Source organism: Podarcis raffonei, chromosome 13 (genome assembly GCF_027172205.1).
Source record: "Podarcis raffonei isolate rPodRaf1 chromosome 13, rPodRaf1.pri, whole genome shotgun sequence".
Taxonomy (NCBI): Eukaryota; Metazoa; Chordata; class Lepidosauria; order Squamata; family Lacertidae; genus Podarcis; species Podarcis raffonei.
The window spans coordinates 17,204,609-17,224,311 of NC_070614.1; the positions used below are offsets into that span (position 1 = coordinate 17,204,609).

The 19,703-nt window shown below is 46.3% G+C and overlaps 1 protein-coding gene across 3 annotated transcripts in view; it reads right to left on the reverse strand.

Annotated features, from left to right (window-relative positions):
* Positions 1–274: 274 nt before the first annotated feature.
* The window catches only part of LOC128399662 (RNA binding protein fox-1 homolog 1-like), a 45,364-nt gene continuing 25,935 nt past the window's right edge, over positions 275–19,703 (reverse strand). For all 3 annotated transcript variants that reach the window (XM_053361318.1, XM_053361317.1, XM_053361319.1), the window contains exons 4-12: positions 19,200–19,253; positions 17,476–17,568; positions 15,124–15,184; positions 13,530–13,583; positions 10,650–10,785; positions 9,461–9,500; positions 8,369–8,439; positions 6,510–6,582; positions 275–3,110 (exon numbers count right to left, since the gene is read on the reverse strand). In XM_053361318.1, the coding sequence (XP_053217293.1) occupies positions 3,066–3,110; positions 6,510–6,582; positions 8,369–8,439; positions 9,461–9,500; positions 10,650–10,785; positions 13,530–13,583; positions 15,124–15,184; positions 17,476–17,568; positions 19,200–19,253 (627 nt within the window). In that variant the 3' untranslated portion in view covers positions 275–3,065. The remainder of the gene's footprint in view (positions 3,111–6,509; positions 6,583–8,368; positions 8,440–9,460; positions 9,501–10,649; positions 10,786–13,529; positions 13,584–15,123; positions 15,185–17,475; positions 17,569–19,199; positions 19,254–19,703) is intronic.

The following is a 19,703-nucleotide window of genomic DNA, read 5'->3' on the forward strand; positions in this document are numbered from 1 at the left end:
AAGCACTCTTAAAGCTGTATAAGAGTCATGCTTCCCCCACCCAAATAATTTTGGGAACTGTAGTTTGTTGGGGAGGGGCTTCAAACAACTCTCCTTAATAAGCTACAGTTATTAGGAATCTCTCGGAGAAGCCACAACTCTTAAAAAGGTTTAAATGTTTGGTTTGGATGTGGCCTTCATTCCAGACAAGAGGAAGTAGGCAGCAACAGCAACAGAGGAGGAGGAGGAGGAGGAGGAGAAGGAGAAGGAAGTAAAAGAGGCAGAGTAAAAGAAATTAGCCAGAATCAGGATTTTATTACAATAACAAGGAAACAGTGAAAAAAAGAACAAGCATCTATATAGAAAGGTTTCCCTGAGATATTGCACTGTGAACAGGCACTGCCAGACACCCAAGCCCAGAAATACGTGGAAAGCAAATTGCTAGAAACAGAAACGGCTTCTGCTTTGGGTTCAGCATCCTTCAGAGGAAAATGAATTAGCTGCTGGGATGCACTCCAGTTGTCTTTGTTTTGTTTTTAAACTGCCTCGTGACATTCCTTGGGTGGCGCTGTGGGTTAAACCACAGAGCCTAGGACTTGCCGATCAGAATGTCGGCGGTTCGAATCCCCGTGACGGGGTGAGCTCCCATTGCTCGGTCCCTGCTCCTGCCAACCTAGCAGTTTGAAAGCACGTCAAAGTGCAAGTAGATAAATAGGTACCGCTCCGGCGGAAAGGTAAACGGCGTTTCCGTGCGCTGCTCTGGTTCGCCAGAAGCAGCTTAGTCATGCTGGCCACATGACCCTGAGCCAATAAAGCGAGATGAGTGCCGCAACTCCAGAGTCGGCCACGATTGGACCTAATGGTCAGGGGTCCCTTTTCCTTTACCTTTAACATTCCTTAGGCTTCCACTCTGCACTGAGTTCTTTAATTCCCCTTTGCTTCATCGGAAACTCCTTGTGTTACCAGTTTCTAGGACTTCTTTTTGGATTGTCTCTTTTGCATTTTTAAAATATCAAAATTTCTTTTCCAGCTATAAACCTTCCCAGCTTGGTTTGGTGTTTTTTTTAAAAAAATGAATGAGTCAAAACCCCAGCCCTCAAAAAAAATTTTTTTAATTTTATTTTTTAGGGGGAAATCCAGGCAAAATTAGGTACAAGTCCAACAGATTTGAATGGGAAACCATTGAGCACATTCAGATCAATGGGACTTGGAATAGTTTCTAACCTAAATTTGATATTTGATGCAGCATTGGCTGAGATCCAGAAGAAAGTGTGAATATATACATACATGTGTGTGCGCACACATCCTTCTCTATGCACAGATATGCAAAACTGTAGCACAATGTGATGTGCACAGGAGGGTCCTGCAAATCAGCGCCTGATTGTTGAACAGGGTCACGTGGCATAGAACCCCTGCTTGAGTTCATTTGCTTTTTCTGTGCAAGGAAAACTTCTGCTACTAAACCCTGCACACAAAGCCATTTTACTGCATCATGGCCATTAGATATACAGTGGACCCTCATGTTATGTTACCTTCAGGTAACTTAACTTTTGGGTTGTGAATGTGGCAAACCTGGAAGCAAATTCTGTGTGCTTTGCACATGCACAGAAGCACTCTGCGTGCATCCACAGAAGCGTTCTATCGCACCGCGCGCATGCGCAGAGGCAGCACTTCTAGGTGCAGACTTTTCTGGGTACATACAGACCCCTGGAACGAATTAAGTTCGTATCCGGAGGGTCCACTATAGATAGATTCACGAAAGAATAAAAAATAGGGAAGTAACATTTATAAAAATATACTGTGATTTACCCCTGACTTTGATAAAAAAAATAGTCTCAAAGTTTTCACACAAAAGTAAGAGGCTGGTTTGAGCCGCTACCTATCATGAGCTGATACCCAAAGCAGATCAGAAGTACAGGACAGCACAAAAGAATACAGTATGAGTGAGGCATGAAGAAAATATATATTTATAAAAGAGCAATCAAAGAGGAGGGAAAGGACAGGGAATGAGAGAAGGAAGGGGAGAACTCCAGAGACAGATAGAGACAGATCAGCACCAGATTTAGGGTGGTACGGGCAGATCCTCTGCAAGGGCGCCAAGCCAAGGGGGTGCAAAACTGAGAAGATCCAGAATTGAGAAGATCAATTTGGGGGTGCCATTTTTTGGCCTTGCACAGGGTGCCATATTACAAAAGATTACCAAAGTCCACCCCTTGCATCGATGATTCTGAACCTCCGCTCACTAAACCATATGACAGATCTATAACACGGGGGGGGGGGACACTATACCCCAGGGAACCCTGGGAATTGTGGCCTGGGACAGGCTTAGGAACCACAAGCAGAGAATTCTCAGCATTTTCAAAACTACACTTCCCAGGATTCTTAGGGAAGCCATAACTGATGCACGTGTTATAGTGTAGGTGAATTGAAATCCAAAACTAGTCTGGAATCCGTTTCTGTTCTCACAGTTCCCCAGTCCATCTGCCAAAATCGAAGGGCCTGATTATCCTTGGTTGAAAGAATACACTATTCTATCCTTGAATCTCCAAACCTCCTCAGGGTTCCATAATCAGGCGCCATAACTATTTAAACTGGTTTATGGTTGTGGTGGAAGGACACAAAGGAGATCTACTCTATCACAGAGAACTCCAGGGAATGGCTTTTGCCTAGGCCTTAGCTTGCCCCACTGCCGCAAAATGAACTGGATTTCATTCTATGCACCTTGCCAATCCTGTAACCTAGCTGTGGTAGCCCGTTTTCAGTTTGCCCTGCATCTGAATTGTGTCGACCTTCCAACCGCTGGCCTCTGCCCAACAGCAAAACACAGGAGAGGCCAGAATTTGTGAGTAACGACGAAGGCTTTGAAGAGACTGGAGGAAACACCTGAGCTGTCGTCATTTGACTGTCACCCAGAATTCGTGTCCTGCTGCTTGAGAGGTATCTTCACCGATCACCTGCCTGCCTTCCTCTCACACACATATACACCACACACACAAACACACGCAAGGTTCTCAGCGCCAGGTCCCACCACCTGTGCCATCAGCTCACAGGTGCCTCCGAGATGCTCAGCGCCAGCGCTTGGTCCCTCAGTACGGAGTGAAACGGTTGCATCCTCCTCGGTACAAGCTGGCCTGCCAGAAAGAGAGGGAGCAGGCGTGTGAGGGGAAAGTTGTACAGGAGGAAAAGTCAAAATAATAGGACAGGAAGGAGTTAACAAAGAAAAGCTATGTTGACTTCATAATCCTCATCACCTCCCGTAGCAAAGCCTATACGTCATGTAACCCCCTTGCTATCTTCTTCTCTTCCTCTGGTACCTCCTACAGTTTTATTGTTAAACTGGGGACTTGTCTATTTACATGCATTATGTTTCTAAGCACAATTCAAAGTGTTGGTGTTGACCTTTAAAGCCCTCGGCCCAGTATACCTGAAGGAACATCTCCACCCCCATTGTTCAACCCGGACACTGAGGTCCAGCTCCGATGGCCTTCTGGTGGTTCCCTCACTGCGAGATTTGAGGTTACAGGGAACCAGGCAGAGGGCCTTCTCGGTAGTGGCACCCGCCCTGTGGAACGCCCTCCCACCAGATGTCAAGGAGATAAGCAACTATCTGAGTTTTAGAAGACATCTGAAGGCAGCCCTGTTTAGGGAAGTTTTTAATGTTTGATGTTTTATCGTGTTTTTAATGTTCCGTGGGGAGCTGCCCAGAGTGGCTGGGGAGGACTGGCCAGATGGGCGCAGTATAAATAATATAGTAGTAGTAGTAGTAGTAGTAGTAAAATGCAGTGTAGGTGTCTGCATTGTAGAAATGATGTAGAATCTGCAACAAAATGTGGCAGTGTAGACACTCCTGTTCAGTATTCCAGCTATGCCCCTTTTTCCAGGGTATTCAATTCTTCTTCCACCACCAACAGTTTTCTACACTCTCCCCCAGTCAGTTTTCCATGACCACTGAGCCTGCTAAGTCCTAATTATCTCCTATCCATGTGTGTGTGTGTGTGTGTGTGTGTGTGTTGCATTTCTACAAACTTTGGGATTCCTCTCTAAACCATTCAATACCTTCCCTCTTAGCTGTTTTAACTAAAGATGGATCTTTATTGAAAGCATTCCCTACTGGTATATGGGATCACCATCATAATCTATTTTAGTTCTTTGCCTAAAGATAGGTAAGGTAAAGGTAAAGGGACCCCTGACCATTAGGTCCAGTCGTGACCGACTCTGGGGTTGCGGTGCTCATCTCGCTTTATTGGCCGAGGGAGCCGGCGTTTGTCCGCAGACAGCTTCTGGGTTATGTGGCCAGCATGACTAAGCCGCTTCTGGCGAACCAGAGCAGCGCACAGAAACACCGTTTACCTTCCCGCTGGAGCGGTACCTATTTATCTACTTGCACTTTGTGCTTTCGAACTGCTAGGTTGGCAGGAGCAGGGACCGAGCAACGGGAGCTCACCCCGTCACGGGGATTTGAACTGCCGACCTTCTGATCGGCAAGTCCTAGGCTCTGTGTTTTAACCCACAGCGCCACCTGCGTCCCTTAGGTACATTCACGCAATTCATCCCTCATAGATCAACCACATAAATTGAGAATACACCATATGTGAGCACCATGGCACCCTCAAGTTGTAGGTTTTTTTTAAAACCTTGGGTGGGTAACAGAAAGTTGAGCCAGATAGGAAGAGCCGCCCTACCCTCTTCCTTTCCATTCCCCAGAATTCCTCTTGGGGGCTCTCTTCCCCAATGAATAAGGTGCCTGCAGCTCTAGATTATTTGAAAGGAAGATACAGAGGACAGGAGCCTGTCTGTTTAGGCTTCCCCTTCACATGTAATATAGAACTCCCACCAACCACCGTACTTTGGGGAGCTGCAAGGCTGTCTTCAGGTCAGAGGTTTGGGCTAAATCAGACACGGTGGCATTTCCAATTTACAACGTTATGCACAAGCTCAACGCACTGTTTCATTTCCGTCAGAACTTTTTAAGCTGCCAAACAAAGCACCGAAACTGGAATCCCACATAGAAGCAAAAGGAACAGGGATTGTACATGCTTGTTATTTGAAAAAGTAGAAGACCCTTAATAGACAGGCAACCACTGCCATCTGCTGGGCATTTTTCAGGGATGCAGTCAAGCTACACCCAGTATTGCAACGAGAAGGTTTCACATATCTCTTCGATGGTCCTCGCTCAAAAAAAAAAGCACACCAGAGTTTGGTTTTAATGACTTTAGCTTTTCTGTTTCTGATCCTTCATGGAAAACCTACTGCTGTCCTAGTCCCTTGTACGAACAGCTGTATTCTTTTGATCTATGATTACATTATGGTAGTTCATTAAACAGCCGTTTGTTTGTTTGTTTGTTTGTTTGTTTATTCCTTCCTCCTTTTTTATATATATATATATAAAAAGAGCCAAGCCAAATCGTCCCCCACTATGATTTTAAAGCTGAAATTACTGCTCATGCTCATGTTTGCAGACATTGGGTTGAATCCAGTCTGACAGAGCAATCCTATATGTGTATTCAGAAATATATCCCATACTTACTCCCAAGTAAGTGAGCACAGAACTTTAACTCCTATTGCTTAAACTTGGCCCCATTGACATCAGTGGAACTAGTTAGTCATGACTTCAAAGTCCCATAGATTTCATCAGGAACTACCTGCAACAAACATGGATCCAGCTCATTATTTACCCTGTTGCAGCTAGACACAATCTTCTAATCACTACGTCTTCCTCCTTGTCCTCTGTTAGTCACATGGGCAACGACTGAATCACAGTACAGGCAGTAAATGGAACAATACTGCAATTCTGCATAACCAGTTTGGCTGCAGGCTGACATCATCAAGGGCAAATAAAGCCAATTCAGAAAGTACAGCCCTCACTCCAAACAGGCAGACATTTCCCAACCTTTTTATGAAGGAGCCACCAAAAAGCCAGCTCAGCCCCACGAGATAAATGTCTCACTTGCATTTAACTTCTGAAGCTAAACTGCTGCTTTTGAAGTAACTTCCTCCACTCTGCCTGCTCAAAGCTTACATTAAAGTAAAGGTAAAGGTACCCCTGCCCATACGGGCTAGTCTTGACAGACTCTAGGGTTGTGCGCTCATCTCACTCAAGAGGCCGGGGGCCAGCGCTGTCCGGAGACACTTCCGGGTCACATGGCCAGCGTGACAAGCTGCATCTGGCGAGCCAGAGCCGCACACGGAAACGCCGTTTACCTTCCCGCTAGTAAGCAGTCCCTATTTATCTACTTGCACCCGGGGGTGCTTTCGAACTGCTAGGTTGGCAGGCGCTGGGACCGAGCAGCGGGAGCGCACCCCGCCGCGGGGATTCGAACCACCGACCTTTCGATCGGCAAGCCCTAGGCGCTGAGGCTTTTACCCACAGCGCCACCCGCGTCCTTACATTACATTGCTTACATTGCTGGGAACTAAATCGCCTGAGCTGCTCCTGCCTTGCAGTGGGTGATTGCGCACACATGGTCTTCCATGCTTTGTGATTCTGTGATGGGGACGCGATACGCCTGGCCATTAACGCAGTGACTCACCATGGCACCGACTCCATAGGCGGGGGTCACGGTGTGGTGATAGGGGTCAGCGGTAGTGTAGACCCGTCCATACCTGTGAACCAAAAGAGCCAAGAGGAGGTAATCAGATAAGCCTCTAGGGCAGGGATCAGCAAACCTTTTCAGCAGGGGGCTGGCCCACTGTCCCTCAGACCTTGTGGGGGGCCGGACTATATTTTTTGGGGGGAAATGAACGAATTCCTATGCCCCACAAATAACCCAGAGATGATAATGATGATGGTGATGATTTATTTGTACCCCGCCCATCTGGCTGGGTTTCCCCAGCCACTCTGGGTGTCTTCCAACAAAGATTAAAAATACATTAAAATGTCACACATTAAAAACTTCCCTGAACATAATATTATGTTTGCTGACTGGGAACAGTTGTGGACCACCGGGATTAAATTTACGGCATGTAATGCCTTAAGAGAGAATATTATGAAAATGATATACAGGTGGTACATGACCCCAGTCAAGCTTGCAAAAATCTATCATTTGCCCGATAATAAATGTTGGAAATGTAAGGAAAATGAAGGTACATTCTTTCACCTTTGGTGGACGTGCCCTAGGATTAAGGCTTTCTGGGAAATGATATATAATGAATTGGAAAAGGTATTTAAATATACCTTCTTGAAGAAACCAGAGGCCTTTCTCTTGGGCATGGTCGGCCAATTGGTGTTAAAGAAGGACAGAACGTTTTTTATGTATGCCACAACAGCAGCAAGAATACTCATTGCAAAGTACTGGAAGACGCAAGATCTACCCACTCTGGAAGAATGGCAGATGAAGTTGATTGACTGTATGGGATTGGCAGAAATGACTGGCAGAATCCGTGACCAGGGAGAAGAGTCGGCAGAAGAAGATTGGAAAAAATTTAAGGACTATTTACAGAAATATTGTAAAATTAAGGAATGTTGAATGATGTTGGATTGAAATTAAGTGGTTTCTAGCTGTAATGGTATAAAGGAATATGAAAAAATGGTTTTTTATAAGTAAAAATTTAAGGTTATAATAACCTAAGATGTTGGATAGAAAATAAGGTGTTTTTATAAGCTGTAATGCTTTGAGATAAGGATTTGCTGAACAAATAATTTGAATTGGACTACAAGAAGGGGAGGTGTGAGGAGGTCAGGGAAATATGTCATTGAAAATTAAGTATTGTGAACTATATGTGTTTTTAAATTTTTTTGTTTGTTTTTTGTTTGTATAAAAATTGAAAATTTTAATAAATATCTTTAAAAAAAAACAACTTCCCTGAACAGGGCTGCCTTCAGATGTCTTCTAAATGTCAGGTAGTTCTTTATCTCTTTGACATCTGATGGGAGGGCATTCCACAGGGTGGGCGCCACTACCAAGAAGGCCCTTTGCCTGGTTCCCTGTAGCTTTGCTTCGCACAATGAGGGAACTGCCAGAAGGCCCTTAGTGCTGGACCTCAGCGTCCGGGCAGAACGATAGGGGTGGAGACGCTCCTTCAGGTACACAGAACCAAGGCCATTTAAGGCTTTAAAGGTCAACACCAACACTTTGAATTGTACTTGGAAACGTACTGGGAGCCAATGTAGGTCTTTCTAGACCGGTGTTATGTGGTCTCAGTCACCAGTCTAGCTGCCGCATTCTGGATTAGTTGTAGTTTCTGGGTCACCTTCAAAGGTAGCCCCATGAAGAGCGCATTGCAGTAGTCCAAGCTGGAGATAACTACTCATGTAAAAACATGCTGATTCCCGGACCATCTGCGGGCCGGATTAAGAAGGCGATTGGGCCGGCTCCGGCCCCCACGCCTTACTTTGCCTACTCATGCTGTAGGGTCATTGGACAAGGCGCACGATCTGTCTCAAACTCACCCATCGCTATAAGCTGTTGCTGTTGCTGCAGCTGCAGGCGTCTGGGCCACTCTGTAAGCTGCAGGATAACCCTGCAATTCAAAGATTCAATTCAATTCAATAGCCCATCTTGCATGATTCTTGAAGGCCGCCCCGTGTCCAGTTCTTCAAAGGAAAACAAAAGTCTTCCTCCATGCACCTTCTTCCCCCTTTTCTGAATCGTGATCAAGAGCAGCCACTGGAACTCACCTTGCAGTTCAACCCACAAGAGAACCCATGCCTATTTTCTGCTTCTTCTTACACAAGAATTTTGCCCCTCGGCCATCCACTAGTGCACTGATTTTGCATTTCGGAGACCTGCCTAGCTACCAGATGTTTGCACAAGGTCTACACTGTGCACACAGTCTTATTATGCATGATGTTAGTTCACAAAACCTCTACAGTACATGACATTCTATTTGTTATTACTGTTAATTTATTAACTACACGTGCATGGCCACCCAACAAGATGCAGTCTCTGGACAGCTCTTCAATAGATAAAATACAGTCTTAAAGGATGGAGTCCCACTCTTTCAGGCCCACGTGAAACCCCCAAATCAGGAGCAATTCTCATGCTGGATCACCCAGACTTGCACATAGCTCAATGCCCTTTTCCTTCAGGCCACCCTTACCTCCCCACTGTCCCAGCCTTAGAGGAAGAGCTGTAGCGCAGGGGGAGACCATCTGTTTTGCATGCAGAGGTGCCAAGTTCCCCTGCCTGAAACCTTGGAGAACCATTGCCAGTCAGTGTAGACAGTAGATGGACCAAAGCTCTTGCCTCTAAAAGGAAGATTCTCATGTTCCTCATTTCTCATGCCATCTTGTTTCCAGGGCAATCCTTTCTCATGCCATCTTGTTTCCAGGGCAATTTTGTGGGTCCTGCCAGTTTTGCAGGACTGTTTTGCTAGCTCACCTGCCCTGAGAGATGCTCCCCCGAAGAACAACCATGACCTTTGCCTTGCAAAACCCATGAACCCAACCCACTCTGTTTTCTCTACTCACAGGTAACTGGTGCCAACACATACCCAGGACCTTTGAACCCTAAAACCCAAAGAAACCAAGGTAAAGACTTACGTAGAGGTCAGAGCCGTACAGACTGTCTGGATAGAGCACACTAGGTGGGAAAAGAAAAAAGAAAATCAGCACAGATGGTCCTCTACCTTGTCCATCTTATCAACAGGGGATGATAAATCTGTCAATCTGGGTTTTTCTTAGTTTCTTATTGTTCTAATCTTAAATTCAGTTTGCCCCATTTCTGCATATTCTCATGCATTAAAAAATATCTATTTCCACCTACCCAAAAAAGTGTTTTCAAGCACATTTCTCCTAACACACACATTTGTACCTAATATATGGTATGCATTTTTCCAAGCCGTTTCTGCTAATATAAGGCATTTTTTGGATGTTACTTTCAGTAATGTACACATTTGTGTGCAAACTTCCCCTAAATAATTAACTTAATAAAATTTCCCTCAATTTTTACTGATTGATTCATTGACAAACTGGATTAGGAAATTTGGAGAAGTACTTTCCCTTTTTTTTAGGAGAAGGTTAAACGACAATGAGCATTCCGCCTGCATTCATTCAGATTTCCTCACAGGATGTTTATATGTCTTCCTGTTAAGCCATTCATTCCGCACTTTTCAATGCATTTCCCCGTTACTTTCCTAACTGCAAGAAGCCCATTTTATCTGTTCTTGCCATTAAGTCAGGCATGGCCAAACTTGGCCCTCCAGCTGTTTGGGGACTACAATTCCCATCATCCCTGACCACTGGTCCTGTTAGCTAGGGATGATGGGAGTTGTAGTCCCAAAACAGCTGGAGGGCCAAGTTTGGCCATGCCTGCATTCAGTGGAATGTTATATTTGCATCTGTTTTACTTGATTGAGGTTTTTACATTCCACTATGAGACTGATTACGGTTAAAGGGCAACTTAAAATATTCCAAATGAACAGAGAAAAGAAATAACAAAGCTTTTTTCCTTGTTAAGGGCCGCATTCTCTCGGGTGTAATCTGCTGGGGGCCGAATACCAGCAATGGCCAGGTCCCCAAGTGACTTGGGCTCATTTCTCTCTTTCTTTGAAAAGATTTGAAAAGGAAATGCACATTTATAATGTAAGCGTGCCTATTTAATAAAAACATATTTGCTCGTTGCAAAGATTTTGAGGGGAACTTTTAGCAAAACCTCCAGACTTCAGGACCTATTTTTAGGGCTACAGAAGTTGTCCCCATAAAAACAAAGAGAACAGTCTCAGCCTCTCACCTGCCATAGGCTGGAACTGGAGACGGAGCAGGAGCTGCTCGAATGGGATTATAGATGGCAGCTCGGCCACGCCCTCGCAGAGCCCCACGATATGCCAGGGCAGCTGGTGCCATCATGGGGTAAGGGATGCTCGCCACTAGATGGGAGGGAGAAGGATATTAATGTGTTTATTTCCAATACTTATATCCCACTTTATAGCCCCAGGAGGCTGTCAAAGCAGCTTGCTAAATATTCTCCACAATAAAAGTCACATTCAAGTCAGGTAGCGGGAATGGAAATGACGTGGTGCCAGGATTATTCAGGTGGCACTTCCTGCCCTCATTCTTGGCCTTCTATGGTAAAGGTAAAGGGACCCCTGACCATTAAGTCCAGTCACAGACAACTCTGGGGTCGCAGCGCTCATCTCACTTTATTGGCCGAGGGAGCCGGCGTACAGCTTCTGGGTCATGTAGCCAGCATGTCTGAGCTGCTTCTGGCAAACCAGAGAAGAAGAAGAAGAGTTTGGATTTGATATCCCGCTTTATCACTACCCGAAGGAGTCTCAAAGCGGCTAACAATCTCCTTTCCCTTCCTCCCCCACAACAAACACTCTGTGAGGTGTGTGGGGCTGAGAGACTTCAGAGAAGTGTGACTAGCCCAAGGTCACCCAGCAGCTGCATGTGGAGGAGCGGAGACACGAACCTGGTTCCCCAGATTACGAGTCTATCGCTCTTAACCACTACACCACACTGGCACGGAAACGCCGTTTACCTTCCCACTGGAGCGGTACCTACTGTATTTTTCGCCCTATAGGACGCACTTTTTCCCCTCCAAAAATGAAGGGGAAATGTGTGTGCATCCTATGGGGTGAATTCAGGCTTTCACTGAAGCCTGGAGAGCGAGAGGGGTCGGTGCGCACCGACCCCTCTCGCTCTCTAGGCTTCAGGAAGGTATCCGCAAGCCTTGGGAGCCCGCGGGAGTTCCCGCCGGGCTCCCTAGGCTTGCGGATAGCAGCCTACATCCCGAAACCCTGGGCAGATAACAGCCTTCATCCCGGGCTTCGCGCAGCTCTCCGCAAGCCATGGGACCAGGCACGACTTCGCGCCGGGCTCCCACGGCTTGCGGAGAGCTGCCTGCATTATTTATTTCCCCCCAAAAAAAACTAGATGCACCCTATGGGCCAAAAAATACGGTATTTATTTACTTGTACTTTGTGCTTTCAAACTGCTAGGTTGGCAGGAGCAGGGACCAAGCAACGGGAGCTCACCCCGTCACAGGGATTCGAACCGCCGACCTTCTGATTGGCAAGCCCTAGGCTCTGTGGCTTAACCCACAGTGCCACCCATGTCCTTTGGCCTTCTATGGACTTTGCCTAATAAGAAACAGCTTTTTCCACAGATGTCCCCAAAGGTCAGGGAGTGTGTCTAAGCAGCTGCAGCATGTTCAGTCCATAATGGAGGGAAATGGGGCATGCATATCCTACCAGAGGCAGAAATGATGGAGGCAAAATTGAGCATGAGCTCAATGGAACTGGGTGACTTAAAAAAGGAGTGGGTGGCCCAAAGCATTTTTCAAATAAGGAGAGAGAGAGAGGAAGCCCTAGAACAGGATTCTGAGAAGCCACCAAAGAATTTCAGCCACGACTGAGATTTTCAGCCAGCGTTGGATGTAAGGATATAAGGAGGCAACCATTTCTGTCCCATCCTGTTTTCGCCACAATCAGGGCTGTTTCTCTTCCTTTACGGTTCAGCTTCTTCCAGCAATTCCCTTGTTCTCCACTGTGGCTGAAACTAGCAATTAAGTAGCTGATTTCAATGAAAGGAGAACGTCAAAAACACTGACGTTTGCATAATGTTTGCAGACTAAAAAGAAAAAAAGATAGCCAAGAATTGTTGCATTCTTCTTGCATGATTTTAGTGCCTTACCTTGCACGAACATGCAAGCTGCAGCAATTGATGCTCCTGTTTTTGACGAGATTTCCCCACACCCCTAGCTGAGAGACGCCTCAGGAATGCTAGTCTTGATACTCCTGAGGCCTTAGGAAATTATACACATACACGTTCAAAAAAAAGACCAAACCCAGCATGCTCCAGCTGGATCTCTGTCAGCCTGACAACACAGACTGCTTCAACTCAGCTGGGAAGCCTCCCCAGAGGTACAATAAACAGTAGCGAAGCACTGTACACAAATCAGGATGGCAGAGCCAAACAACTCTCTGCTCTTCAGCCCCTTGAACCCCAAATGAACGAGAAAATTCCAGGGGTAGAAATGTATTCTGGTTTGGTGCTAGATAAGTACACTGATCAGGCACAGAGCCATCCCACAAAATTTTGGAGTCTGAGGGAAATGGGGCATACATCTGACACTATTATTATTATTATTATTATTATTATTATTATTATACATATAACTGTTTAGTATTGCTTTCTAATGATCACAGAAAACTCATTCTAAGTCATGGAAGGGCCAGTCCAGTGTGGGATTGTTAATATTTGGGATCATAAAATAGAACTTACAGTGGTACCTCGGGTTACATACGCTTCAGGTTACATATGCTTCAGGTTACAGAATCCACTAACCCAGAAATAGTACCTCGGGTTAAGTACTTTGTTTCAGGATGAGAACAGAAATCATGCTCCGGCGGTGCGGTGGCAGCAGGAGGCCCCATTAGCTAAAGTGGTGCTTCAGGTTAAGAACAGTTTCAGGTTAAGAACGGACCTCCGGAACGAATTAAGTACTTAACCCGAGGTACCACTGTACTTGATTCCAAGTAAATCCCCTAAATAAATGCGTACAGGAATTGGGGTCTTTGGTAGGAGGTGAATAAGAAAGGAAGGCAGAAATGTGGAACTTGGTGGAAGTTTAGGAGGGGAAAGTAATCACAAAGAGGTGGGGATTTACCTGTGTAGAGGTCCGGGGCATAGACAGCGCCAACCATAGGATTGATCTTCCATCCTAAATGGACACAGACAAACAAGGAGAGACTAAGAGGAGAAACTTGTCCCATCTTCATTACTATTTCCCGGTAGTCTTGCCCCTAACCTTAATGAACCAATTATGATGATTTTGCTGTTTGCAAGTGACATTGGTACCTCAGATTACAGACACTTCAGGATACAGACTCCGCTAACCCAGAAATAGTACCTCAGGTTAAGAACTTTGCTTCAGGATGAGAACAGAAATCGCGCGGTGGCAGCAGCGGGAGGCCCCATTAGCTAAAGTGGTACCTCAGGTTAAGAACAGTTTCAGGCTAAGAACAGACCTCCAGAACAAATTAATTCTTAACCCAAGGTACCACTGTATATGTTTTTGCTGCTGTTTTATTGTGTCTGTTGTTTGATTATTGTAAAGGTAAAAGATAAAGGATCCCTGGACGGTTAAGTCCAGTCAAAGGTGACTATGGGGGTTGCGGTGCTCATCTCGCTTTCAGGCCGAGGGAGCTGGTGTTTGCCCACAGACAGCTTTCTGTGTCATGTGGCCAGAATGACTAAACTGCTTTGGGTGCAACAGAACAACGGAAGCCAGAGCGCACAGAAACTCCGTAAACCTTCCCACCACAGCGGTACCTATTTATCTACTTGCACTGGCGTGCTTTGGAAGCGGATGGCGCTGTGGGTTAAACCACAGAGCCTAGGTCTTGCCGATCAGAAGGTTGGTGGTTTGAATCCCTGCAATGGGGTGAGCTCCCGTCGCTCGGTCCCTGCTCCTGCCAACCTAGCAGTTCGAAAGCACGTCAAAGGGCAAGTAGATAAATAGGTACCGCTCCAGCGGGAAGGTAAACGGCATTTCCATGTGCTACTCTGGTTTACCAGAAGTGGCTTATGCTGGCCACATGACCCGGAAGCTGTACGCCAGCTCCCTTGGCCAATAAAGCGAGATGAGCGCCACAACCCCAGAGTCGGCCACAACTGGACCTAATGGTCAGCGGTCCCTTTACCTTTACTGGCGTGCTTTCGAACTGCTAGGTAGGCAGGAGCTGGGACAGAGCAACGGGATCCGTTGTGTGGATTTGAACCGCCAACCTTCTGTTCATCAAGCCCAAGAGGTTTGGACCACAGCACCACTCGCATCCCGCATTTTGATTATTGTCAGGGCCGTCTTAAGCATATCCAGTGCTGTGATTCAAAGATCCCTCCGCCCCCCCCCCCATTTCCCAGCATTGCTCTCCTCCTGCGGAGGCTTGGGAGGCAAGCTGCATGCCCGCCAGCCATATGGTTGATGGGGCAGAGCTGGCGGGCGTGCAGGGAAAGGGGAGGCCGCCAGCAAAGCCGCGCAGCTCCCCCACTCGCTGGGGTGCCCCTGAGAGCAACGCGCCAGTAAGCCCAATAGGAAAGGCGGCTCTGATTATTGTTTAGTACTTACCGCTATGTATTGGTGGGTTTTTTTGTTTTTAAAATGCTCTTAAAAATGTGCAAGCTGCTTGGAGAATTACTACATGGCAAGTGAATCATAAACCAAATTTATTTTTGCTATTTCTATTCCAGCTGCTACATACCATTCACCACTGGTGCTGCCGGTGGTTTCTTGGTGACTAAACGGGCTGTGGCGTTGTTGACCTGGATGGGAGAAGTAAGCAGGAAGTAAGGCCACATGCATAACAAATTGTTGTTAGCATCTCCTTCTTTTCCTCCAAAGAAGTGGGAGAAGTAAATAGCCACACAGTGATGATTTTGACAAGGCTCTTAAGGGGTTTGAATTAAGGTGGATTCATTCATAGATATAGATGATATAGATATAGATATAGATATATAGATATATATAGATATATAGATATATATAGATATAGATATATAGATATATAATTTATTATTTATACCCCATCCATCTGGCTGGGCTTCCCCAGCCACTCTGGGCGGCTTCCAAAAAAATATTAAAATACTGTAATACATCAAACATTAAAAGCTTCCCTAAACAGGGCCTATTTGTGCCTGCGTGGTGTTCCTGGCATGCTCAAAGGCAAGTGAGGACAGGGATTCTGCACCTTTGATCATTGTGCAGAAGAGGGGATTCAGGCAGGTAAGGCTTGTCCAATATCTGAGCACCCCAGGTATTCCTCACATGTGCACATATGCGCATTCACACATAGTTATACAGGATCCTGCCTGGTGGGCAAACGAGAAGAGCAGGGCCTGTGAGAAATTGTGTCCTCCCTAAAAGAGGGCACATGTTGTGGTGAGACCTGGAGACGAACCTCCTGCGTTGTGGGTGGGTTTGATTGGTTGCCACAACACCCGATTGGCAAGTCCCTCGATGTTGGGTTCAATCTGACCAATGGGGCGCAGACCAAACGGATCAAGGGACCTATTTAGACCCATGAACGTGACCCAGAGCTTCCTCTTTCGGCTCGTGCATTCGGAACACCCGCCTACCTCTCCCTAATTTTAGGGCTTTGCACTTGACCTTGCTATGCCATCGTGTGTCGTCTATCATTGGATATCATTAGGAATTTCCCCACTTGGCTGATCGGCTGTTGCCATTTGGGTTTCGCCTGCCGCGTAGCAAATCATCACAACTTGTAAGGTTGCAGATAGGCTCCGGTTCAGGTGATAGGGATGGGGAAACGCTCTCGCCATCCCTATGTGAAGGGTATTCCGTTAAAGGAATCTAGGGACATCTGGTTTGGTCAACCCCTGAGAGGGGGTTGTGCCCGTAACTGAGTCCAGGGGGGCATCTGGGTGATGAACAGAGTGTGTACCCGGCTTTTCACCTATCCAGGTGTTCACCCTTGCCTGACCTATGCTGGAACTCTGGGTCAGTGCTACCTGCATGGCAGGGAGTTAGTCCAACCAGAGCCTATGCAACCACTCACCTTCTGTAATCAATAAAGTTGTGGCCTAAATTCTGCCAAAAAGCAAAACTAAAATTTGAGTCATGTGTGAATTTATTTAGGGGGGAGGTCTCTGGGTCTGAACATGCAAACTGCTGCCGCGTGGGGTGCTTCTGTTCCAACCACTCCATTCTACCCCTCACTTGGATTTTTTCTGGTCCCTCCTCGCACACTGAGCATGCTCAGTCCTTATTTATTTAAGGAGTTGCCTTCCGCATGAGCAGGGCCGGATTTAGGTTTGATGAGGCCCTAAGCTACTACAGGTTATGGGGCCCTTTATATGTCCAGCTGTCTTTTGTCGACAACAAATTGTCGCTGGTTTTCATGTTGAATATATGCTATATGGTAATTTATGGACCTAATAGGTATCTAAAGCCATTCACACATGCAGAATGTAGGCACCCTATATATAGAAATGAGCAAACCAGCGATATTTTAGGGAGCAGGCTAGCAGATGGGGCCCATGACTTACATCATAGGAGCTTACACAACACAAAACACTGTTTATCTGTTGTTTATCTTTTATTTTGGAAATGTACATCCAGTTTTTTCCCCCTTTACATTGGGGGGGGGGCCAAGTGGAGCCCTAAGCTATAGCTTGTTTAGCTTATACATAAATCCGGCACTGCGCATGAGTCCCAAGGTAGTTTACATAAACTCAACTATAATAACATTAAAAACACTACACAACAAAACAATAACTACTAAAGATGGGGGGGGGGTTAAATTGTTTTTAAAACTAAGGCTGTGGGGGATTCTCCAGAAGTTTTTTTTATATATACCTCTGCAAAAAAACCCCGCTGATATTTCCCTTTTGTATGTGGATGGTACGAGGACTAGCACTTGGAAAATTTAGTTCATTATTAGCATATATGGTATTCAATGATCAAAGGACCTCTTTATTTTTAGGGATTGAGCATCTTCCCCTTCCAACAGCTTAAGCTCCAAGGCAAGAGCTCATAGTATGTGGGTACTGAAATGCACACAGGCATTTATGCTGAGGACACGGTAAATTCTTACCTCAATCTTCCTTCCTTCCACAATGCTGCTGTTCAGCTTCTCCCGCGCCCGGTCGGCATCCTGACTGTTTTCAAAGGTGACAAAGCCAAAACCCTAAGAGAGAAGATTCTTCATGATCATGGTGTCTCCCCTGCCAGGTAAGTATGCCGCCAGGATGCTTTTAGCCCAGCAATGGAAAGACAGCAAGGTCCCTACCAGAGTGAAATGGCAGTCCAAGTTGATGGACTATGCAGAGATGGCAAAAATGACAGGGGAAATCAGAAACCAGGAAAATCAAAATTTTAACAAAGAATGGGGGGAGATTTATTTCGTATTTGGAAGACCCCTGTAAACAGCCGAATTCCTTAGGAGGACTCTAATAACACTTGTAATGTAACAAGGACTTTGGATATAATGGACCAGGCATAGGCAAACTCCGGACCTCCAGATGTCTGGGACTACAATTCCCATCATCCCTGACCACTGGTCCTGTTAGCTAGGGATGATGGGAATTGTGGTCCCAAACATCTGGAGGGCCGGCGTTTGCCTATGCCTGTAATGGACAATCAAATAATTGGAGTGACTTAAAATATGTAGTAGAATAAGTATGGAAGCCACGGAGGGGTGGAGGGAAGTCCAAAGATTCGGGAGAATCTTGTGTGTTTGTTTTTATTTGTGATTTTGAATGTTAATTTTAATTTGTAATACCAAATAAAAATTAATTTGGAAAAAAAGGAGAAGATTCTCATAATTTACCTGGCCCTTGAGATTCCAGACCAGACACCCCTTACCCACCCTGCTTTGTCCTCTCCCCTTGAGTGTTTTTGCCTGGCTGGAATGTGTTCTTGGATTCTGTTAACGCCTCTTGCTCGTCCAGATGGAAGACAGAAGGAGTTTGAGAAACACTGATTTAAAGGGAGATTAGGTGGATTAAATGGGACGCGGGTGGCGCTGTGGGTTAAACCACAGAGCCTAGGACTTGCCGATCAGAATGTCGGCGGTTCGAATCCCCGTGACGGGGTGAGCTCCCATTGCTCTGTCCCTGCTCCTGCTAACCTAGCAGTTTGAAAGCACGTCAAAGTGCAAGTAGATAAATAGGTACCCTTCCAGCGGGAAGGTAAACGGCGTTTCCGTGCGCTGCTCTGGTTTGCCAGAAGCGGCTTAGTCATGCTGGCCACATGACCCGGAAGCTGTGCGCCGGCTCCCTCGGCCAATAAAGCGAGATGAGTGCCACCACCCCAGAGTTGGCCACGACTGGACCTAATGGTCAGGGGTCCCTTTACCTTTACCTAGGGGGGAAAATGTGGAGTAGGCGACTATCAGTGGCTCCTCTGCCATAGGGGGCATATGGAGCCTCCATGTTCAGAGGCAGTTGTGCTACTAGATACCAGTTGCTAATGGGGAGAGGGCAACCCAGTGTGCTCCCACATTCTAGCTTTGCTTGTGGGCTTCCCATAGGCACCAAGTTGGCCACTTGATCAACATCAAATCCTGCACTTGTACAGTGTGGTTGTGAGACCATCGACTAGGGATGGGGAAGCTGTGGCCCTCAAGATGCTGTTGGGACTTCAACTCCCATCAGCAAGGCCAGTGGCCAGGAACAATGGGATTTATGGGCCAGCAATGTCTGGAGGGGCAGAGGTTCCCCATCCCTGACATAGAAATTGCTCAACATTGCCCAGCAGACCCTGACTTTCTTGTCCACACACTTCTCCACCCCTTCTTGGCGGCTAGCATTTCCATACCTTGGAGCCACGCTCGTTGAAGATGATCTCCACATCCAGGATCTTTCCAAATTGCTAGGGGGGGAAGGAGAAAAGTCAGTCTTTGACACAGACAATATACAGCCTGTTGCCCTAGAAACCGTGCATAACGAATTTATGACAGTGTCTAATACAAAACTTAGTGCTTCCCCTAAACTCAGCCATCCTCCAGCATGGCTGGATACACAACTTATCCCTGAGCATTCCAAGCACCTGCATCTCCTTATGCATTCCATGTGGCAACAGTGGAGAACCTGTGGCCTTCCCTATCATGTTGGACTACAACTCACATCACCCTTGGCCATTGGCCATGCAGCTGGGACTGGTGGAAGTTGGAATCTAACAGTATCTAGAGGGCTACGTACTGAGCCAGTGACATAACATGGGTTGCCAGTGCCCAAAGCCACACAGTGGAGGGGAGGAAGCAGACTATGCATTCACATTCAACTGCCTAACAGCATCCACGTCACCCAGGAGATCGCAGCT